Below are 22,497 nucleotides of genomic sequence, written 5' to 3'. Positions count from 1 at the left end.
GAGGAGACAGCTGGGAGGGCAGGTCCCCATTCACACAAATGGAGCCGCCTAATACAGTTATAAAAGGGGGGAACCGGTGAAATTGATAAAATATTAGTAGAAATAAGAGGATCCAGAAGATTTGATCTTGGGGAAGCTCGCCTAACAATGTTTAGAAAAAATAAGGAAAAGACAAGAATTATTGTTTGTAGTTCTGTATTGTTTATTTGTGTTATAAAATGAATAAAAAATTTTGAGGGTAAAAAAGATCAGTTAAAAGAAGCATGGGAAAAGGAGACAACAGGGCAGATAGATACCGTATTTTTTGCTCTATAAGACGCAACAGACCACAAGACGCACCTAGTTTTTGGAGGAGGAAAACAAGAAAAAAAATATTCTGAATCCAGAACAGCAAGAGGGATCGCTGCGCAGTGAAAGCAGGAATCCCTCTCGCTGTTCTGGCTTCTGGGATAGCTGCGCAGCCTGCATTCGCTCCATAAGACGCACACACATTTCCCCTTACTTTTTAGGAGGGAAAAAGTGAGTCTTATAGAGCAAAAAATACGGTAGTCAAAGCTTGGGGGAAATAGGGGAGAATAGTGCTTTGAAACTGTCATCTATAAGAATAAAAGAAAATTACTATAAGTTAGTTTGGAGATGGTACTTAACACCAGTCAGATTAAATCAAATAAACAAGGAATATTTGGTGTTATGTTGGAGGCTGTGCCAGGAAACCGGGAATTACGTTCACACGTGGTGGGGGTGTAAATAAATGTACAGTTTTTGGGGAGTCGGGAGGGATGTAAAGTCAGGACTCAACCGGGGCTGATGTGCTTCCCCCTGCAGAGCTGATGCAGACCGAGATGCACCACGTCCGGACGCTGAAGATCATGCTGAAGGTCTACTCGCGAGCCATGCGGGAGGAGCTGCAGTTTGGCCAGGCCACCATCCTCCGCCTCTTCCCCTGCGCGGACGAGCTGCTGGAGCTGCATGGAGCCTTCCTCTCGCAGCTGAAGGAGCTGCGGCAGGAGGCGCTGGAGGAAGGCAGCGAGAGGAACTACGTCGTCCAGCGGATCGGGGCCCTCCTGGTGCAGCAGGTGGGTCCCGGGGGGGCCCTCTGCCTTCACCCCCCACCCGTGGAACAACAACCCAATAGCCCACCCCCAAATTAAAAAACACATTTTAAAAGGGCATAGGATGTCAACTAAAGGTAAAGGGACCCCTGACCATTAGTCCAGTTGTGGCCGACTCTGGGGTTGCGGCGCTCATCTCGTTTATTGGCCAAGGGAGCCGGCGTACAGCTTCCGGGTCATGTGGCCAGCATGACTAATCTGCCTCTGGCAAAACCAGAGCAGCGCACGGAAACGCCATTTACCTTCCCGCCAGAGCGGTACCTATTTATCTACTTGCACTCTGACGTGCTTTCAAACTGCTAGGTTGGCAGGAGCAGGGACCGAGCAACGGGAGCTCACCCCGTTGCGGGGATTCGAACCGCCGACCTTCCGATCGGCAAGGCTCTGGTCTACGGCCATACTACCCTGAACACGCCCGAGCTCGTCTGATCTTGGAAGCTAAGCAGGGTCAGGCCTGGTTAGTACTTGGATGGGAGGCAAGTCCTAGGCTCTGTTGTTGTTTAACCCACAGCGCCACCCGCATCCCCTTTCAACGTCCACTTTCAAAGGCCTGGTTAAAAAGGAACGTTTTTGCCTGGCGCCTAAAGATGTATAGTGAACTTCCCTGGGGAGAGCATTCCACAGACGGGGAGCCACTGCAGAGAAGGCCCTGCTCTCAAGTTGTCACCCTCCGCGCCTCTCAAGCAGGAGGCACACAAAGGAGGACCTCGGAATAAGATCTCGGGGTCCGGGTGGGTTCATATGACAAGAGGTATTGCAGTCCTGAGATGCAATCGCCCCCCCCCCCTTTTCCCCTGCCTCCCCGGTTTCCAGTTCTCGGGGGAGACGGGCGAGCTGGTCAAGGAGAAGTACGGTGTCTTCTGCAGCAGCCACGGAGAGGCGGTCGCCCACTACAAAGAGCTCCTGCAACAGAGCAAGAAGTTCCAGAACCTGATCAAGGTAAGGGGGCCAGGAAAGAAGAGCTGGGGGGGGGGGAGACCTGGGTTCGAATCCCCACTTGGCCCTGAAGCTCCTTGCAGGGTTGTTGTGAGGATGGGAAAGGGGAGGGAGTGGAGGAGAACCTTGGAAGAAAAAAAGGAGCCTATAAATAAAAGAATAAAAGGAAATTACAGGGGTACCTAGGTTCCCGAACGGCTTGGCCCCTGAACAAATCGGCTCCCGGACGCCGCAAACCTGGAAGTGAGTGTTCCAGTTTGCGAACGTTTTTCGGAAGCCGAACGTCCAACACTGCTTCTGATTGGCTGCAGGAAGAAGCTGCGACTTGGTTTTCGAACCGTTCCAGGAGTCGAATGGACTCCCAGAACAGATTAAGTTTGAGAACCCAGGTTCCACTCTGTGTGTGTATATATAACCAAGCCTTTGCATTCAGTGGCAGTCTATCTCGGGAGAGCAAGATTTGGGGGTCCGAATTGGCCAGGTTGGGGGCCGCAAAGCCGTTCCTGCAAGGCGTAGCCCTCCCCGCCCAGATCTCTCGTCTCCCTTGCCCTCTAGAGAATCAGCAACTCTTCCATCGTGCGGCGGCTCGGGGTCCAGGAGTGCAACCTGCTGGTGACGCAGCGCATCATGAAATACCCCGTCCTGGTGGAGCGCATCATTCAGAACACGGAAGGTGCGGCTTGCGGGGGTTTGGGATGGGATAGAGGACCTCTAGAGCTCCCTCCCAGCTCGATGGCTCGATCCCTTTCCCCCTCTCGACTGAACTTTGAGGCCCATTCGGGTGTGGGGAGAACCCTTTCCAGCCTCAGGGGGGCTGCCTTGTTGGGGGGGCCCCTGCATTTAGGTGGTGGGTGTGGCTAAAGGGGAAAGTGGGTGGAGCAATGGCTTTGTCTCCTCCCCCTGGGTCCTGGAAACTACAAAAGTCGCAAGGTTTCCACCAGGGTGCATTTGATTTAAATTAAATTGATTTAAATCACTAGTCAGTAAGGCTTGATTAAAATCACGTTTTTTTTAACAGAAAGACTCATTATCGCGTGTATAATCTTAATATTTACAACCAGATGAAGGTTTCGGTTTTGGAATAATAAATTTCCAGAGTAGTTTTTACAGCTATGTCAAGAATTACTGATTTGGTTCTGCTAGTAGAAATACATAAGACAGATAATTATGAAATTACCGTGAGGCTTAATAAGTTAACTGTTTATACTTGGACAACTTTTTCTGCTGTGTTTTATTGGAAGGAGAAAAACAGTCATTTCCTTAATAACAATTTAAACAATTTATTTAACTAAAACAATGACATTGTAGCATGTATATCCTTGTTTGTTAAGTGATGGGGTTAAACAATAAAAAAATAAAACTTAGACTGAGTTTTAGCACACATGAAAAACTTAAAACAAATCCTTATTTCCTGATGAATAGCCTTTGGACCATAACTTAAATAGAAAATCCTTAGAAGCTTGGGGGCTTCCCTTTGGGAGGGTCTCCGTTTGCCCACTTTAAGGACAGGATGCCAGCCCAGAAGGGCCCCCGATGGCCTGATCCTGCAGCCGGGCTCTCCTTATTCCTTCCTCCATCGCCCCCGGTTTCTTCCCCGCAGCCGGCACCCAGGAGTACGAGGACCTGACGCGGGCGCTGGCGCTGATCAAGGAGGTCATCACGGCCGTCGACGCCAAGGTCAACGAGAACGAGAAGGGGCAGCGCCTGCGCGAGATGGCAACCAAGATGGAGGTGAAGTCGTCGGGGAAGTTCAAGAACGGCCTGGTCTTCCGCAAGGAGGACATGCTCCAGAGGCGGCTCCTGGTGGACGGCGTTCTGTGCTGGAAGGCCGCCTCTGGGCGCCTCAAAGGTGGGTCCTTTCGGCGTCCCCCCAAAGTTTCCTGGGACAGAGGACGGGATTTGCAGGCAAGCAGGACGCGGGTGGCGCTGTGGGTTAAACCACTGAGCCTAGGACTTGCCGATCAGAAGGTTGGCGGTTCGAATCCCCGTGACGGGGTGAGCTCCCGTTGCTCGGTCCCTGCTCCTGCCAACCCAGCAGTTCAAAAGCACATCAAAGTGCAAGTAGATAAATAGGTACCCCTCCGGCGGGAAGGTAAACGGCGTTTCCGTGTGCTGCTCTGGTTTGCCAGTCCTGCTGGCCAAATTACCCGGAAGCTGTACGCTGGCTCCCTCGGCCAATAAATCGAGATGAGCGCCGCAACCCCAGAGTCGGAGACTGGACCTAATGGTCAGGGGTCCCTTCACCTTTTTTAGTGCAGCCTCCCTGGGTGCCAGAAGCCAGCCAGTGACAAACCACGCTCTTTTATTTGCAAGATCTTTTCTGGCAAGGCTGTTTAGGCCTGCTTAGAGTCAGAAGGGACCCCGAGGGAACCCTCATTTCTTTATTTTTTTAAGTTAATTTTTTAAAACACATGACACAAATCCAGTGTTCAAAAAAGCACACAAAACATTTTGACTCCGACCCGGCCCCTTTTGCAGTTTCATGCATTATTTCTAACACCGCATATTCTTCATTATTAATTAAGGTAAAGGTAAAGGGACCCCTGACCATTAGGTCCAATCGTGGCCGACTCTGGGGTTGTGGCACTCATCTCGCTTTACTGGCCAAGAGAACCAGTGTACAGCTTCCGGGCCATGTGGCCAGCAGGACTAAGCCGCTTCTGGCGAACCAGAGCAGCGCACGAAAACGCCGTTTACCTTCCTGCCAGAGCGGTACCTATTTATCTACTTGCACTTTGACGTGCTTTCAAACTGCTAGGTTGGCAGGAGCTGGGACTGAGCAATGGGAGCTCAGCCCGTCACGGGGATTCGAACCGCCGTCCTTCTGATCAGCAAGCCCTAGGCTCTGTGGTTTAACCCACAGCGCCACCCGCGTCTCCATTATTAATTAGTTTCCCCATAAAGCACATTTTGACGGTTTGGTTTTAAGTCAACCCTGCTGAATGAACTTGTACAGGAGAGACGGTTTTTCAAACCCCCCACAGATTTCCCCCCAATCTCTGCTCAAGCGTCTTGGTCTCACCCCCCTTTCTGTCGACTTTTGGCAGAGATCCTGGCCGTGCTGCTGACCGACGTGCTGTTGCTGCTGCAGGAGAAAGACCAGAAGTACACATTTGCCTCTGTGGTACGTGGCTTATCCCACCGCTACTCCCCATATATATCGCCAGCTAAACCTCGCGATAACCTGATCATCTTATGATTTTGGGAGGGAGGAGGCAGTTGGCAGCCCCGCAAATGAGCAGTGCCACTATACGCAGTATCTGTGATTTTAATTGGTGTTAGCCGCCTTGAGCCTGGGGAGGGCAAGGTATTATTATTATTATTATTATTATTATTATTATTATTATCATTATTATCATCTGCCGTTTCCTGGCAAGGCTGGGCGTGTGGCACACATGGCACAGCAAACGCGGAGCCCCGGGGTCGCCGGCCGCTAGCTCACCCCGCCAATAGCCAGGTGTCATACAAAATCAAACCCACCAGAAGGCTTGACTACTGTAATGCGCTCTACGCGGGGCTGCCCTTGAAGCTGTCCCAGAAACTCCAGCGGGTACAGAATGCTGCAGCGAGGCTCCTCATGGGGTCTATGCCATGGGAGCATATTCACCCAGTGCTTTTCCAGCTGCACTGGCTGCCGGTGGAGTACAGGGTCAGGTTCAAGGTGCTGGTTTTGACCTTTAAAGCCCTTCACGGCCTAGGACCCTCGTACCTACGGGACCGCCTCTCCTGGTATGCCCCACGGAGGACCCTAAGGTCCATAAATAACAACACCCTAGTGGTCCCAGGCCCTAAGGAAGTTAGATTGGCTTCAACCAGAGCCAGGGCCTTTTCAACTCTGGCTCCGGCCTGGTGGAACGCTCTGCCTCATGAGACCAGGGCCCTGCAGGATTGATTTCTTTCCACAGGGCCTGTAAGACAGAGTTCTTCTGCCTGGCCTTTGGCTTGGAGCCAATTTGCTTCCCTCCCCCTCTTTCTTTTTTCCTTTCTCCTCCTGTGATGGAACTCCTATTTGGGGATTTCCCTCGCTTTTTTCTGGACCAGTCTGGATAGTTAGCCTTGGTGAAGACTTGACGTTTTTATCCCTAAAAAGGTTTTTGATTGAGTTTCCACTGAAATGAGGCTGCATTTTGATGTTTTAATGTTGTATTTTAATCTTGTTTTTTAAGCTGTATTTCAATCAATTGTTTTTATATTTGGTGGTAGCCGCCCTGAGCCTTGGCTGGGGAAGGTGGGGTATAAATAAAATTTATTATTATATTACGCAAATCCCAATTGCTAAAGCACGTGGACGCAATAGGCTGTATGATAACAATTGCAAACAATTGCAAAGTTGCCAGATGAGCAGGATATAAATAATAAAATTATCGTTGTTGTTGTTGTTGTTGTTGTTGTTGTTGCTCCGCAGGACGCAAAGCCACCGGTGATCTCTCTGCAGAAGCTGATCGTCCGGGAAGTGGCCAACGAAGAGAAGGCCATGTTTCTGATCAGCGCGTCCCTCAAGGGGCCGGAGATGTACGAGATTCACACCGCCTCCAAAGAGGAGAGGAATTTCTGGATGGCACAGATCCGCCGGGCGGTGGAGAGGTGAGCGGGGGGGGGGGGCTCCCTTGCCCTGACGCCTGCTGGGAATGCAATATTAATAACTTACTATTTGTACCCCGCACATCTGACTGGGTTTCCCCAGCCACTCTGGACGACTCCCAACAGAGGACTAAAAACAGAATAAAACATCAGACAACTTCCCTGAACAGGGCTGCTCTCAGATGTCTTCTAAAAGCCAGATAGTTGTTTATTTCCTTGACGCCTGGTGGGAGGGCGCCACCACCGAGAAGGCCCTCTGCCTGGTTTTCTGTAGCCTCACTTTTTGCAATGAGGGTACCGCCAGAAGACCTTTGGGAGAGGGACCCCGGTGTCCGGGGTGGAGACGCTCCTTCAGGTCTACTGGGCCTTTGAGGCCGTTTAGGGCTTTCAAGGCCAGCCCCAACCCTTTGAATGGTGCCAATTGAGCCAATGCAGGTCTTAGGAAACAAAGCTGTCCTAAAGAGTTTTTTGGGGCGCTTCTGTCTTGTCTGCTCAGCTGCCCCGATGAGGAGGAGGAGCTTCTTGGTGACCCTGAAGAGGAGCGGAGGCAGGCCGAGGCGAGGGCAGTGAAGCTGAAGGAATTCCAAGGTAGGAAGCTTGGGCTAGGTGACCCTATGGCCAGGGGGAGGCCTGGCCTGATTCCTACGTCCGAGCTCTTCAGGGGCTGCAAGGAAGGTCGCCCAGAAGGGAGAAATTGCTGTCTCCCCAGGAAGGGGAGGCGGCCCTACGCTCTCTGTTTTCCTGTTGTTCTCGGGTTGGCTGCCCCCCCCCCCAGGTGCTGCGATGCCCTGAACTCTGCCTCCCCCTCTAGACCGCCTGAGCCAAAAGGACGAGCAGATCTTGCAGAGCCTGAGCGACAAGCAGCAGATCTACCTGGAGATGGCGGAGATGAACGGCTTCGAGGACCCGGCGCCCGGCTCCCGGCCCCGGCTCATCGGCAGGGCGGACTCCCCGGAGAGCCTTCAGGGGGAGGCAATCCTCAAGAAGGCGGTGGCGGAAGGTGGGTGCTGCGTGCGCGAGACGCCCCGGGTGCTCGGGACTGCGACTCCCAAGCGCCTGGGGGGCACCCGGCGGGCAAAGGCTGGGCTGGGCGCTGGCCTCCTCTCCTCCGCCTCCCCGCCAAAACCAATTCTTGCGTTTGCAGTGGAAGGCCTACAGAGCCTGATCTTCACCCAGCTAGGGGGGTCTGCGGCCCCCACCCGCTCCGAGGACACCACCGGCGGGTCGAGCCTGCTGAGGCGCGCAGAGACCTTTGGGGGGTATGACAGCGCCACAGCCGGCCTGGCCAAAAGTAAGTGGCCCTGTTAAAATGGGGGGGGGGGAGAGAGAAAGGCTTAATTGTCATGGGCTGGTTGGAGACAGAGGGATGGTGGGAGGAACCAGCTAGGGAACCCCCAGGGGAACCCCAGGGGAGGGAGGCCCAGAGCCCAGGAAGTGGGGGTGGGAGGGAGAAGCCTGGAAGGAGGAGGTGTTGGAAGCAAAAGAGGCAACAGAGCTTCGTGAGCAGGGAGATTCCGTGGTAGAGAGGAGTCAAGAATCAGAGGCAGAAGCGGAAGCAGGAGAGGATGAGGGCCAAGAGGCAGAGATGAAGTCACAGAGGTTTCCCCACTCCTGGAGACAAGCTCCCTTCTCCCCTCATCTCCCAGAACTTTGTTGTTGAGTCGTTTAGTCGTGTCCGACTCTTCATGACCCCCTGGACCAGAGCACGCCAGGCCCTCCTGTCTTCCACTGCCTCCCTCATGCTGGTAGCTTCACGAATACTGTCCCACCATCTCGTCCTCCGTCGTCCCCTTCTCCTTGTGCCCTCCATCTTTCCCAACACCAGGGTCTTTTCCAGGGAGTCTTCTCTTCTCAGGAGGTGGCCAAAGTCTTGGAGCCTCAGCTTCAGGATCTGTCCTTCCAGTGAGCACTCAGGGCTGATTTTCCAGTGAGCACTCAGGGCAGGCAAGGATTTCCAGACTTGGCCACTGATTTTGAGAGCTGAGTTGCTGTGCTCATCAGGCCTGGCGCTCCTGGGCAGATTGTGTTTTTGCCAACGGTGCGGCTACCGACCGACACGCTCCTTTCACAGCCCCCTTGCCTCGCCATTCAAAGCAGGGCGCCCCCTCTCACCCCACCCCTGCCTTCTCTTCCCCAGTGGGCAGTTTCAAGAGGAAGGTCTACGGCGGGGAGCAGCGCCTGCGGGACCGCCGAGCCCCCCCTGCCAACCCGGAGGACCCCCCCACGGCCGGAGGAGAGGAAGGGCCGCGATTGGTAAGGGGGTGGGGGGGCAGGCACCCTTGGCAAGTCACTAGTAGGGAGGACCAGAGGCCAGAAGAGGTCAGTGTTTGGGAACGAAGTGTAAAACAAGCTGGGTTTTTAAAAAAAATTAAAATGCCCCCTCTCCTTCTGCCTTTCTGCAGGGTGACACTGTAAGGCAGGAACGTCCCAGCGGCTCCCTGGAAACAGAGTCGGAGGTAAGCACACGGGCAGGATCCTGGGCGCTACCCTCCTGCCCTTGGGGCTTCCTAGCCGCTTCCTAGCGCAAGGGCATGTGCAGAGCGGTTTGGGGTCTGGGCGAAGGGCGGGCAGGTGTTCCAACGAGAGAGGGAAGCTCTGGTGGGCCTGAACCAACAAGGAGATTTTTCCCTTGAAAGACAGATCGCCCCAAACCCGTTTGAAGTCCATATTGTGATACCGGTTTCGTAATTTTTGACCTGGCAATATATCGCGGTGTTTGTGTCACAATGCGGGAAAAACCGGGAAGCCAGCCATGTTTTCTCTCGATTCCTGCAGCCCTTCTTAACTCTGCTGGCTCAGCCTTGCAGGGGGCAGCGAATCGCGAGAGCAGTCGCCGACAAAAATCTCAATACAGGGGAAACCGTGCTTCCCCGTAGCTCCATCCTTGATTCAGACATCGTGGTCCATCGGTACAGTGGTGCCTTGCTTCTCAAACTTAATCCATTCCGGGAGTCCGTTTGACTCCCAAAACGGTTCAGAAACTGAGGCGCAGTTTCTGATTGCTGCAGGCGCCCGGAAACGATAGCTGACGGCCGCGCCGGACGTTTGGCTTCCAAAAAACGTTCACAAACCGGAATGCCCACTTCCGGGTTTGCCAAGCCGTTTGGGAGCCAAGCCGTTCCGCTGTATATTGCAATCTTTAGCTGGTGATCTATTGCGATGTTAAAATTCAGGGCTTGGCCAGCACTTCTTGACAGCCTTTTGTTTCCTCCCTCAGCTCGTCCAAAGGGTACAGACCCTCTCCCAGTTGCTTCTCAGCCTCCAGGTAAGGGGACCCCTACTTTCCCCTCTGCGCCCCCAGATTTAGGGCAGCAGATGGGGTCACAGGGAGCACACTTAGCAGAGTGAAACAAGGCCCTGCAGCTAGAAACCCACGGGGAAGGATACCCCCTCCTCCCCCCTCTTGGCTGTTTTCTGTGCATCCTCCCTCTGTCTTTGCGGAGTCCCGAGGGACCCTCTGTTCTACTCCGTTCAACGCCTCTTGTGATGGTTTGACCCCTTTCCGTTTTAACAGCACAGATTCTACAAGCACCTTCCATTTCTCCTCGAAATCATTTCTCCTGCATGCTCCCCGTCTTACCTTAACGGCACACCTTAATTTATCATTAATAGCCATATCCCACACCTCTTTATACCATTCTCCCATTTTATATTCTGCTTGCCCCTTCCGCTTCCTAGCTATCCTAATTTGTGCCGCTGTCAATGAATTTGTGAGCAAGCCCTTCCTAGCCTGCGAACGCTCCACCCCACCGTAAATAACGCCACCTCGGTCAGCTTTGACCCAGTGATTTCTGTCACAGTCGGACCTCGGTTTTCGAACGTAATCCATTCCGGAAGACCATTCAGCTTCCAAAACATTTGAGAACTGAGTCGCAAAGGGCCGTCTGTGATTTCCATTGAGAAGATTGAAGGGGGAAAGAACCTCGGAGGAAGCTGTTTGACTTCTGAGGCACATTTGAAAATGGAAGCAATTCTGGGTTTTCGTGATTTGAAAACCGAAATGTTTGGCTTCCGAGAAGCTCGAAAACCGAGGTACCCCTGTATCTCCTTAAACACACTTTGCCAGAAAATTTCTTTCTTTCTGTCTCACTCACCCCTTTCTCCCCCTGGCAGACCGTCATGGCCCAGCAAAACAGCTGAAATAATAATTATAATGTTATTATTTATACCCTGCCCATCTGGCTGGGTTTCCCCAGCTTATTATCATCATCATCATCATCATTCCTTTTTCCTTCTGTGATGGAACTCCTACTTGGGGACTTCCCTGGCTTTTTTCTGGCCCACTTAGGACCAGTCTGGATAGTTAGCCTTGGTGAAGACTTGACGTTTTCATCCCCAAAAAAGTTTTTGAGTTTCTGCTGAAATCAGGCTGCATTTTAATGTTGTATTTTAATATTGGTTTTTAAAGTTGTATTTCAATCAATTGTTTTATATCTGGTGTTAGCCGCCCTGAGCCCAGTCTTGGCTGGGGAGGGCGGGGTATAAATAAAATTTATTATCATCATCATCATCCAGCCAGTCCCTGACATTGAGGCCCCTGGCTTTCCTCTCCGTCTCTCCGCCCAGCAAGACAGCTGAAATAATAATTATAATATTATTATTTATATCCCTTTATATCAGGCTGGGTTTCCCTAGCTTATCATCATCATCCGGCCAGTCCCTGACATCGAGGCCCCTGGCTTTCCTCTCCGTCTCTTGCACTCTGCTTTGGCAAGTCTCTTTCTTTCTTTCTTCCTTCCTTCCTTCCTTCCTTTCTTCCTTTCTTCCTCACTCCCCCCTTTCTCCCCCCGGCAAGCCGTCATGGCCCAGCAAGACAGCTGAAATAATAATTATAATATTATTATTTATATCCCTTTATATCAGGCTGGGTTTCCCTAGCTTATCATCATCATCATCCAGCCAGTCCCTGACATCGAGGCCCCCGGCTTTCCTCTCCGTCTCTTGTGTTCTGCTTTGGCGAGTCCCTTCCTTCCTTCCTTCCTTCTTCACTCACCCCTTTCTCCCCGCCCCGGCAGGCCGTCCTGGCCCAGCAAGACAGCTACCTGGAGGTCCAGCGGAGCGCCCTGCTTGACCGGGAGCGCCAGTTCCGCCTGCAGTCGACGCGGGGCAACCTTCTTCTGGAACAGGAGCGCCAGCGCAACTTTGAGAAGCAGCGGGAGGAGCTGGCCCACGTCCAGAAGCTGCAGGGCCAGCTGAAGGCGGAGCAGCGGCGCTGGGAGCGGGAGCGGGAGCGCCAGCGCAGGGAGGCGGAGGCGGCGGAGGCCCGGCTGCGCCTGCGGGAGGAGGAGGCCCGCCAGCTGAGGGAGCGGCTGGGCCAGGAGCGCCAGGAGCTGGAGCGCCAGCGAGAGGCCTATCAGCACGACCTGGAGCGCCTGCGCGAGGCCCAGCGGGCCGTCGAGAGGGAGAGGGAGCGGCTGGAGCAGCAGCGGAGGCTGAAGAAGCAGAGCGCCAGCGCCTTCTCGCCCCCGGAGGCAGGGCAGGTGAGCGACTGCTGCCGACCATGGCAGGGGCACAAAGCACAGCAGACCGGGTGGATGCGGAGGAATTGGGCAGGAATAATAATAATACAGTGGTCCCTTGGGTTGCAGGCGCTGGGACCGAACAACAGGAGCGCACCCCGCCACGGGGATTTGAACTGCCGACCTTTCGATTGGCAAGTCCTAGGTGCTGAGGCTTTAACCCACAGCGCCACCCGCGTCCACCCGAATCCCCGTGGCAGGGTGCACTCCCGTCGTTCGGACCCAGCGCCTGCCAACCTAGCAGTTCAAAAGCACCCTCGGGTGCAAGTAGATAAACAGGGACCGCTTACTAGCGGGAAGGTAAACGGCATTTCCGTGTGCTGCGCTGGCTCTCCAGATGCAGCTTGTCATGCTGGCCACGTGACCCGGAAGTGTCTTCGGACAGCGCTGGCCCCCGGCCTCTAGAGTGAGATGGGCACACAACCCTAGAGTCTGTCAAGACTGGCCCGTACGGGCAGGGGTACCTTTACCTTTACCTTACCTTGGGTTGCGGGACGCGGGTGGCGCTGTGGGTTAAACCACAGAACCTAGGACTTGCCGATCAGCAGGTCAACCTAGCAGTTTGAAAGCATGTCAAAGTACAAGTAGATAAATAGGTACCGCTCTGGCGGGAAGGTAAACGGCGTTTCTGTGCGCTGCTCTGGTTCGCCAGAAGTGGCTTAGTCCTGCTGGCCACATGACCCAGAAGCTGTTAGATCGGCTCCCTTGGCCAATAAAGCGAGATGAGCGCCGCAACCCCAGAGTCGGTCACGACTGGACCTAATGATCAGGGGTCCCTTTACCTTTTAGCTTGGGTTACAGATGCTTCAGGTTACAGAAATCATGCTTCGGCGGCGGCAGGAGGCCCCATGAGCTAAAGTGGTGCTTCAGGTTAAGAACAGTTTCAGGTTAAGTACGGACCTCCAGAACGAATTCAGTACTTAACCCGAGGTACCGCCATATGGGAGGATCCGGCCTCATCCTTTTCGTTCTTTCTGCAGGGCCCCTTGAGCCACTCTGCCAGCTTCAACGGAGAAGGCCTGGAGGGCAAGCCGGGCGGGCGAGGGAGCGTCGCCTCCGCCACGGACTACCTGGAGAGGGCGGAGCTGGCCCGCCGAGACAGCGCCGCCTCTCCCGCCCTGGAGGGGGTCCGCCCGGTGCTGCCCCTCAAGACCGAGGTGCCCCTGCACCTCCTGAGCGCCACCAACCAGATCCAGAAGCCGGCAGCCGTCCAGCAGCAGATCCCCACCAAGCTGGCCGCCTTCACCAAGGGCAGCAAGGAGAAGGCGGGCAAGGGCTCCGCCAAGGCCTCCCACCGGACGGAGAGCTCGGGTGAGTGGCGCGGGGGCCGCAGGAGGGGCCGCTGGGGGCGGAGGCTGCCGCCCCAGGATGAACATGCATCATTGTAAGCCCACAGGGTGAATGAAGATGCAAAATGAGGGTTGTAATACAGTGGTGCCCTGCAATCCAGGAACCCAAGGAAGCTCCAAGGACCCGCCATAATTTTCTCTGAGGGTCTCCTTTCTGTGAGTCATTTTGGACTCACAGCTGTCCATGGAGGCGCAGGTTAATTCTGTGTCCAGGGCAGCTGTCTGCCAGCTCCACCCGGTACGCAGGCTAAGACCCTCCCTGCCCGCGGACTGTCTCACCAGAGTGGTGCATGCTCTGGTTATCTCCCGCTTGGACTACTGCAATGCGCTCTGTGTGGGGTTACTTTTGAAGGTGACCCGGAAACTGCAACTAATCCAGAATGCGGCAGCTAGACTGGGGACTGGGAGTGGAGACCACATAACACCGGTCTTGAAAGACCTACATTGGCTCCCAGGACGTTTCCAAGCATAATTCAAAGTCTTGGTGCTGACCTTGAAAGCCCTAAACGGCCTTGGCCCGGTATACCTGAAGGAGCGTCTCCACCCCCATTGTTCAGCCCGGACACTGAGATCCAGCGCTGAGGGCCTTCTGGCGGTTCCCTCATTGTGAGAGGTGAGGCTACAGGGAACCAGGCAGAGGGCCTTCTCAGTAGTGGCGCCTGCCCTGTGGAGCACCCTCCCACCAGATGTGAAGGAAATAAGTAGCTATCCTATCTTCAAAAGACATCTGAAGGCAGCTCTGTTTAGGGAGGTTTTTAACATTTAACGCTGTATTGTTTTTAATACTTGATTGGGAGCCGCTCAGAGTGGCTGGGGAAACTCAGCCAGATGGGCGGGGTATAAATAATAAATTATTATTATTATTATTATTATTATTTCTCCTTCCAGCATCGGTCGACCTGAGGCAGCTCCTTCCCCGGTCGGCCGGCAAGGACGAGCCCCCCTCCCGCAGCCGCAACTCCATGAGCCCCGTCTTTCCCCACAGCCAGAACGTGGCCTTCCTGCCAGGTAAGTCGGGCGGTGGGCGAGAGAGGGGGCCCCGTCCAGCCCGCCATGCGGCCCGTGGCCCACTCTCCCTCTTCTCCCCGCAGAGCCGCCTGCTGAGGGCGCCCACCCGGACCCCCTGCCCCCTGCCGCCAACCTCTTCAAGCCCAACAGCGTCCATGCCCTCCCGCCAACCCCGGACGATCTGGCCAAGGAAGACGTCATTTTCTTCTGACGCGCGCCAGCCGCCCAGCCTCTGAGGGACCGGGCCCCTTTCGCTTGCCAGGACAGAGGCCAGAAAACAGCGAGGATGCTGCGTTTTGGGGGGGAGAAGGCGTCTTTCTCCGGCAGTCGTTGGGCTGCGCACAGATGCCCCAATTTCACCCACCTTGCTCTCTCTCCGGGGCAGTGGCACCGCTATCGTTTTTTAAGCACTTTCCACAGCGGGGCGAGAGAGAGCCGACTTGGCCAACAGAGGTGCCAGCTCAAAGTGGTGGAAGACAGGCCTCGGCGGGCACAGAGAAACTTTGCGGCGATGCCCCTTTGTCTTAGGCAAAGGGCTGCCTTCCTTAATCTGCCGGGAGCCACGCAGGGGCGTCCGGCTTTGTGGCAAACGACTCTTGTGTTCCCCCCCAAATCTGGCTTCTCGCAGGCCGGCGTGTTCTGCGTCCGACCCAACGCTCCCCTTGCCGCCAAACGCTCATCCGCTTCCTTTGCAGGAATCCCCCCCCCCCATAGATTTTTTTATTTGCCCCAGCTTCAAACCTCTCCGCCACCCAGGGATCTCTTTGGAACAGACCGTGCCACTCTCTTCCCCTGTTTCCTGCAAATGCTCACCTCCTAAAGGTTGCTTTTCTTAACATTTTGGGGGGGGGGAGTTTTGGATTGCAGCCTCGCAGCGATGCGAGATGGGCTCTTTGTTCCTCCCCAGATACCTGCGTTCTCTCACAAGTTGCGGCTTCTGCGCTCGGTCCTGGGGGGGCGTTGGAAGGGCGAGCTCCCCCGTCGCAAGAGGCTCCCGACCACTTTCCATTGAGGTGGGGCCGTTTCTCGTAATAACTGTGTATTTCCTCCGCGTTTCTTGAAAGGGAAGCCCTCTTTCTGCACCAAATCGCTGACCTGTCCATGCTCTGCTTGCCTATTAGATTTCTCCCTCGGGGGAGCTCCCTTCGGGGACGGGACCAGTGGCAATTTAAAGGCCCTCCCCCGCTGCCTTTCACGGGGGGGGGGGCAGGCACAGTCCACACGCAGCCAAGGACAGGCGACTCGCCAACTGGGGTCAGGGGGAGAAAGTTCCCCAAAAGGCAAACATTTCCCTCTGTTGCCGCTGCCCCCCCCAGGGGGGGAAATTGCTCTGTGTTTTGAATATTTATTTGTTTACTATGTGTACGCCCCCTTGAGACCCCCTTGAGTGCGAGAGGTGGCCCGTGCATAAATAAATGAATAAATATAGATATATATTGCCTTTTGCCTGGTTGCTACGACTTGAGCAGGAAAGAATTGCAGCCAAGGAATCCCCCCCCCCCCAGGGAAGAGGCTGCAGACCCTCTGGGGGGACCCCCAAACCCCTAATCCTGTCCCGGTCCTAGGGATTAAGAGTGCAGGAAGAAGAGAACTTAAGAGTGCAGGGGGGTCTTTTGGGGAGACGGAATCATGACCGAAGGACCTCTTTGCTGCGTCCGGAGTTGGAGCCCGTGCCTGGCTTGCAAAGCCAGCCCCCCAACCCGTGCAGGATCCGTGGGTCAAGGGGGGAGGCGTTCACAGGGGTCGCAAGCAATAAAGGAGGCTCCCTGCTGACCCTGGTTTGCAGGATACTTCCTCTCTGCGTTTTATTAGCTTTACACGCTGTGCCTCGGACGGGCTTTCGATCAGTGCCTGCGAGGGGCTCTTCTTGCCCCACGGCCGGGGGGGGGGGACAGGCTCTGGGTTTCCGAGGACAGAAAGCACCGCGAAGGAATCTGGCTCCCCGTTTTGTGGCTCTGGCAGGAATTTCGAGGGGGTTGCCTGGCCTCACATGGCTTCCTCTCACGCGGCTCCCCCCACGTGGGTCTGGTAGACTCCGATGAGGGACGACGTCGTCCCCAGCAGCCCCACGAGCCACGGGGGGAACCTCCCTGCCCACAGCACCCGCGGGGGCAGCCAGTGGACGGCGTTGCAGAGGTCCGCCAGGTTGCCGGCGACGGTCAGGGCTTCGGCCCGGGCTCGCACCCTCGTCCTCCTAAGGGAGTCCTTGCTGCGGGGAGACGGAGAGAAGGAGGATCAGTTGGAAAGGGTCCCCCAGAGCCCATCCAGACCAGCCCCTCCAAAGCATGGAAGTGTGGAGCTGGACTTAAGGGGCTTAAGGTTAGCCTGGACTGAGCAGAAGACAGTGCGTGGTTTTTTTGGGGGGGGGTATCCCATAACCAGGACGCGGGTGGCGCTGTGGGTTAAACCACAGAGCCTAGGACTTGCCAATCAGAAGGTCGGCGGTTTGAATCCCCGCAATGACGGGGTGAGCTCCCGTTGCTCGGTCCCTGCTCCTGCCCACCTAGCAGTTCAAAAGCACGTCAAAGTGCTAGTAGATAAATAGGTCCCGCTCCGGCGGGAAGGTAAACGGCGTTTCTGTGCGCTGCTCTGGTTCGCCAGAAGCGGCTTAGTCCTGCTGGCCACATGACCCGGAAGCTGTACGCCGGCTCCCTGGGCCAATAAAGCGAGATGAGCGCCGCAACCCCAGAATTGTTTGTGACTGGACCTAACGGTCAGGGGTCCCTTTACCTTTACCTATCCCATAACCAGGACGGAGGGAGGGGGGCCTCTTGCCTGCCGCAGGAATAGGGGGCTGCTTCCGAAATATTTGCTGTGAGAAACGGCTCCTACCTGGCCTGCTTCGTCCGCCGCCTTCTCAGCTGGCACAAGATCCTCAGGGAGCTGGAATTGAGAGGGTCGAAAATGAGCCTTTTACAAAAGGGACCCAAGGGTCATCTAGCCCAACCCCCTCGAACCCACAACTTGCAAGCCTCCACCAGCCAGTTGGAGGCAAGGAGCTGTTGCGCCCGGGGTCCCTTCTCTCCCCCCCCCCCGGCGTTCCTTACCGTGCGATTCCCAGCAGCAGGGAGGTCGCCCAGAGCAAGGTGCTGAGCATCCACCACTTCCCCGAGTCGCCCCGGATGACCTTGGCGTCCGCCGCCCACGCCAGGTGTTCGCAGGGGTAGTAGAGCTGGTCAGCCACGTTGCTGGCCACCGAGAGCCAGCGGACGGCGGGGTCCTCCTCCTGGGAAAGGGGGAGAAGGTTGGGTCCTTCGCGAAGAAGACCAGGCTCCACCTCGGTCAGCGCTGCCCACACGGGCTGGCAGCAGACTTTGGACGCCTTCCCTGGAGATGACGCAAGGCACTAGTCCCCAGTGTGGGCACCTGCCTGTCTCGGGGAAACAACGGAGCGCGCTTCTGGGGGTGAAGCCAAAGCGAATTGACCTCCGCGGGGCCCAAGCCTGGTCTGGGGGTCCTGGGCTCCCCAGACGACAAGACCCCCTCGCTGACAGGGGGCCAAAGGAAACCAGAGATCCCTGCCTCGTAGGGGGTTGGGCTAGATGACCGTGGGGGTCCCAACTCTCTTTTTCTTTTCTTGGCTGCAAGGGTTGCCAGAAGGTGCCACCCAACTGCCTTAGGGACTCCGCTCTGCATTTGGGTAGGGTTCCCCCGGAGCCTATTCTTTTCCTGAAGTATTCTTCCCAGGCAGATGAGCCCCACTGGCCCCCCACTTCCCTCTCTGGCCTGGGCAAAACCAGCCTTCTTCACCATTGCCCCCCCCCCTGGTCCGCTTCAGACCCTGTCTTTGCCTGCAGGTGAAGCCCCTAACTCCCTTTGGGTTCGAGACCCCTTGGCTCCCCTCGCCCAGTTCAGCCAGCCGGACAAAGCCATTCCCAGGATCGGGGCCGCTGTTGCAGGCTGGCAGCTTCGAGCCCAAGCGGGAGATAACCAGAGCATGCACCGCTCTGGCCAGACAGTCTGCGGGCAGGGAGGGTCTCATCCTGCGTCCCAGATGGAGCTGCCCTGGACACAGAACTGACCTGCGCCTCCATGGACAGCGGTGAGTCCAAAACGACCCCCAAGCTGCGCACCTGGTCCTTCGGGGGCACAGTCGCCCCATTCAGGACCAGGGAGTCCCCCACACCTGCCCACCCCCAAAAACAGTCCTTCTGCCTTGTCAGGATTCAACCTGTCCCCTCTTGCGACTCCCAGCAGTTCAGAGGCATTGGGTGCCTCGAGCGCGAGCAGAGCGCCCTGCCGCCCCTGTGAGTCTTCGCCACTTCCAGGAATTGCTGCGATTCCCTTTGGTGGCATCGCCTCGGTGGGGTTCCTCCCCCTTGGGTGCCGGCCACCCCTTGCCGCTCTTCCTGGGTGGGGGCGAAGGTTCGCCCTCCAGCTCCCCCCCTCGCGCCACGGGCGGTCAAAGGGCGCCGGGCACCCCATGCCTCCTGCAGCTGCAAACACCTTGTTTGTGTGACGCATACTTCAATCCCGTGCTCCTCCTGTGTTTGCGCAACCAAAAAAAGAGGAGTGTTTGCTCTGAAATCACATGGGGAAAGTCACTTTGCTCCTTCTAGGAAGCAGGGAGAACCGGAGTGGGCTGGATCCCTGCGGGGCCAGAGGGCGGGTGTGTTTTTGCTGTCCGAAAATATCCCTCTGACAGGCGATGGGTGGAGCAGTGCGGCTGGGGAAACCCAGTCAGGTGGGCGGGGGTACAAATAATAAAAATCTATTATTATTATGATTAACAGGCCAGCAGTCTGTGTTCGAATAGAAGTTATTAACACGGATAGAAGTTATTGCAGCTGTCGTTTATGGGATTATCATCTTGATTGGAATGTAATGGAAACTAATAAGATTTTTGGAATGCAGGTATAAAGAAAGCCATCCATTCTAGCATGCAGGGGAGGGGCCACCTAAATTGTTTAATTTGGTACAGTAATCCATTCCGGGAGACCGTTTGACAACCGAAAACCGAAAGCCTCAATACAATAGGGAAGCTGCGTGGCACGTTCGGCTTCTGAAAATGGTTCAGAAACCAGAGCGGTCGCTTCCGGTTTTCCGGCCTTCAGGAGGCAAAACATTCCAAAACGTTGACTGCGTTTGTGAGATTGGTATTGACAGCTGCATTGCAATTTGGCGTTGTTATAACGAGGCTACCACTGGGTTGTAATTGAAAATTATTAATAATATATATATATATATAAACAGGCCAGCTGTGCCACAGCTTCGACTCTCCCCAGTATACTGCCTCCGACAGGGGAGGGACAGCATCGCTTTTGTAGTTCGACAGCCTTCCCCAGCCATTCCTCCGACCCTCTTTTAACGCTGAGAGCCGTGAATCGGGCCAGCTGGAGAATCGTAAAGCTGGGAGGGACCCCAAGGGTCATCCATCCCAACCCCTGGCAATGCGGGAATCTGTTTTTTGACCCCTGAGTTGTGCTTCTTCCCCACAAAAACGAAGCCAGTTCCTGGTGTTTCCGAGCACAGCGCTTGTGCCAGGTCGGTACCCCCAGAGGTCATCTATCCCAACCCGCTGCCGGGGAGGAAAACCACGGCTAGCTCAGTGTTGCCCGCACCGGCTGGCAGCTCTCCTGGGTTTCAGGCTGGGCATCCTTCCTCGAATTCAGGCCCTCCAACACCTCCCTGCCCCAGGGTGACCCACCTTCGGCCCCAGGCCGTACTGGCGGCTGTAGGCGAGCATGGAGAGGTCATCGAAGAGACGGAGGACCGTCCGGCAGTGGCTGAGCTGAGCCGATATGGCCAGGAGGCTCTGGCCGAGCGGGGACTCCGTGGGGTGGCTCCTGGCGGCCAAGGCCCCCCCTGCCAGCTGGCAGCCATAACCGAGGGTGCGGACCTGGCGGAAGGGAGGGAGACGAGATCGCGGTTACCTCTGCGCTTTGGAACACGCTGCTTCCATTGTCGCCGGGGGATTGTTATTCAAAAAGCATCACGATTGGGAATAAAAGACGGGTTTAAACGATCCTAGAGTCGGAAGGGGACCCCTAGGGGTCATCCAGTCTGACCCCCTGCAATGCAGGAATCTCGGCAAAAGCATCCACGACAGGCTCTGCTTCGAAACCTCCAAGGAAAAGGTCAAAACCCATCTGGGATTCAGCTGTCCGTTAATGGGCGCTACGCTTATGGAAAAGTAAGCGAGACAATATTGCTTTGCTCACTGCGATTCCTGCATTGGGGTGGTTTTTTTTTTGGAGTGGGTGACTTTTAGGCCCCTGCCTACAACGGACGGACGAACCCAGCTTCTTCTTTAAAAAATAGAATAAAATTTATTTTTTATGAGATTTCCAAAACGCCACGGATTTAAACTCAAATCAAGTATTCACATAACGTCTTCCTAAACTGACTTCTCCAAACCCTTTCCCCCTCCCATCTCCCATCTATTACAAAATCACCTCCATAGCAATTATTTTATCGTTTTTCTTCCAGAAACCGGCTTCGATCCGGACCCCCGTTCTGCACTTTGTAAGGAATCGACCTTTTCCTTTGTGACCCGTTGGAACTCCCTGCCAATGGATGGTGCCAGGCAAGGCGCTTTTGCTCCTTCCAAAAAGCCTTTCCGTCTGGATGAGCCTGGTCCAGACTTTTCAAATGCTGGCATCGCTGAACTACGGGGCCGAAAGGGACCCGGGGGTCATCCAGCCCAACCCCTGCAGGGCGCAAACTTTGCATAGGTTCATCTCATTTCCGCCACCCAATTCCAAACAAAATAAACCCAAATTTGCGGGGAAACCCTCGTCCGAATAAATCTACCGATCCAGGCAGCTTGCAGAGATCCCTTTGTGGCCCCGCACTTTCCGCATTTGCCAACATCTTTGGCAAATCTGGAGGAGGAAGGCATGGGAGAGCCAGAAATCTGGGTTTCCCCTTCCTCCATCCAGTTTGCTTCGGTTTTAAATAGAACAAAATGTGTCACTTGCGTTTCTTTTTTTAAGGGCGAGATAAGAAAGGAACAATGGCATTTATTTATTAACAACGATCGCATTCATTTATTTTTAGCAGGCGAGGCACAAGGTCAAAATTTAAAGTCGGACGAGGAAACCTCTGCCTCTACCCGCTTTCGACAATTTCAGGTTTTCTCTATGCTCCGTTAGGAAGCAAGGGGGAACGCCTGCCAGTCAGAGCACGCAACACTGGCGGCCGGATCGGCGGTACGACTTGACACAAGTTAAATCTGAACCATGAGGCCTGGGATCTTGATTTGTTTCTAAGAAAAGGAGCATCGCTTTTCTCATTAGGTGATTCTGAAAATCTAGTCTGCTTTCCAGGCCACGCCCACTAACCACTAGGCCACGCCCCTACCTTTATTAAGTCACGCCCTGTCTCTTAACTGTCTCATCCTTTATCAAGCCCTGCCCACTACCTGCTAAGCCACGCCCATACCAGACTCCTCCCACTCCAATTAAGCCCCGCCTCACTGCTTTTTTAAGAGACAGCCCAGCCTGCTGTCCAGGCCACGCCCAGTACCCACTAAGCCACGCCCACACCAGACCCCTCCCACCTCCATTTAGCCCAGCCCCGCTGCTCTTGACAGACAGGCAGCCTGCTGTCCAGGCCCCGCCCGCTACCCTTAAGCCCCTCCCCTGACCAGGCTCCCGCCTCTCTTGACGGACAGGCCGACCCCTTCCCTCGCTCACCGCGCGGTCTCTGCCCCGGTGCGTCTCCAGCAGCGCCACCAGCGCGCCCAGCAGGCCCTCCGCTCCCGCCGCCATGGCAACGCTTCCGGGTTCGCCCGCCCCCTGAAGCCGTCCAATCACGCGCCGCCCTGCAGGAGGCGGGGAACTACAAGCCCCAGCAGGCCTTGCGCGGCAGTGGACGGGCAGCCGGAGGGGCCAAAAGAGGACGCGAGCGGAGGGAAAGCTCTCGGGCGTTAAAGAGGGCGAAAAAGGGAAAAGAAAGGATGATTGGAAGGAGGAAAAAGAGATATAACGCGGGGAAAGAGCGGGCTGCTTGAGCCGAGATGGCTGCCTTGCGGCGGGTTGGGATGGATGA

The 22,497-nt window shown here is 55.3% G+C and overlaps 2 protein-coding genes across 5 annotated transcripts in view; one reads left to right on the top strand and one right to left on the bottom strand.

Annotated features, from left to right (window-relative positions):
* ARHGEF18 (Rho/Rac guanine nucleotide exchange factor 18) overlaps positions 1–15,944 on the top strand; it is a 52,359-nt gene extending 36,415 nt beyond the window's left edge. For all 3 annotated transcript variants that reach the window (XM_083421359.1, XM_083421358.1, XM_083421357.1), the window contains 16 exons: positions 826–1,076; positions 1,926–2,051; positions 2,604–2,721; positions 3,649–3,897; positions 5,096–5,172; positions 6,454–6,632; positions 7,126–7,217; positions 7,441–7,629; positions 7,774–7,920; positions 8,767–8,882; positions 9,032–9,085; positions 9,847–9,894; positions 11,645–12,109; positions 13,129–13,459; positions 14,386–14,505; positions 14,589–15,944. In XM_083421359.1, the coding sequence (XP_083277485.1) occupies positions 826–1,076; positions 1,926–2,051; positions 2,604–2,721; positions 3,649–3,897; positions 5,096–5,172; positions 6,454–6,632; positions 7,126–7,217; positions 7,441–7,629; positions 7,774–7,920; positions 8,767–8,882; positions 9,032–9,085; positions 9,847–9,894; positions 11,645–12,109; positions 13,129–13,459; positions 14,386–14,505; positions 14,589–14,716 (2,690 nt within the window). In that variant the 3' untranslated portion in view covers positions 14,717–15,944. The remainder of the gene's footprint in view (positions 1–825; positions 1,077–1,925; positions 2,052–2,603; positions 2,722–3,648; positions 3,898–5,095; positions 5,173–6,453; positions 6,633–7,125; positions 7,218–7,440; positions 7,630–7,773; positions 7,921–8,766; positions 8,883–9,031; positions 9,086–9,846; positions 9,895–11,644; positions 12,110–13,128; positions 13,460–14,385; positions 14,506–14,588) is intronic.
* A 334-nt stretch (positions 15,945–16,278) lies between these two features.
* On the bottom strand, positions 16,279–22,259 carry PEX11G (peroxisomal biogenesis factor 11 gamma). Of its 2 annotated transcripts, none has more exons than XM_083421806.1 (5): positions 22,143–22,259; positions 20,153–20,344; positions 17,553–17,731; positions 17,338–17,388; positions 16,279–16,714 (listed from the first exon to the last, which is right to left on the bottom strand). In XM_083421806.1, exons 1-5 carry the CDS (start codon positions 22,215–22,217, stop codon positions 16,507–16,509), a joined length of 705 nt encoding a protein of 234 aa, XP_083277932.1. In that variant the 5' UTR covers positions 22,218–22,259; the 3' UTR covers positions 16,279–16,506. The 2 variants fall into 2 exon arrangements, with proteins under 2 accessions (XP_083277932.1, XP_083277933.1); XM_083421807.1 differs by lacking the exon at positions 22,143–22,259 and adding an exon at positions 20,901–21,033.
* Between the last annotated feature and the right edge of the window lie 238 nt (positions 22,260–22,497).

The sequence above is a fragment of the Podarcis tiliguerta genome, assembly GCF_965153285.1.
Source record: "Podarcis tiliguerta genome assembly, chromosome: 18".
Taxonomy (NCBI): Eukaryota; Metazoa; Chordata; class Lepidosauria; order Squamata; family Lacertidae; genus Podarcis; species Podarcis tiliguerta.
This window is presented reverse-complemented; position numbering and strand designations above follow the sequence as displayed.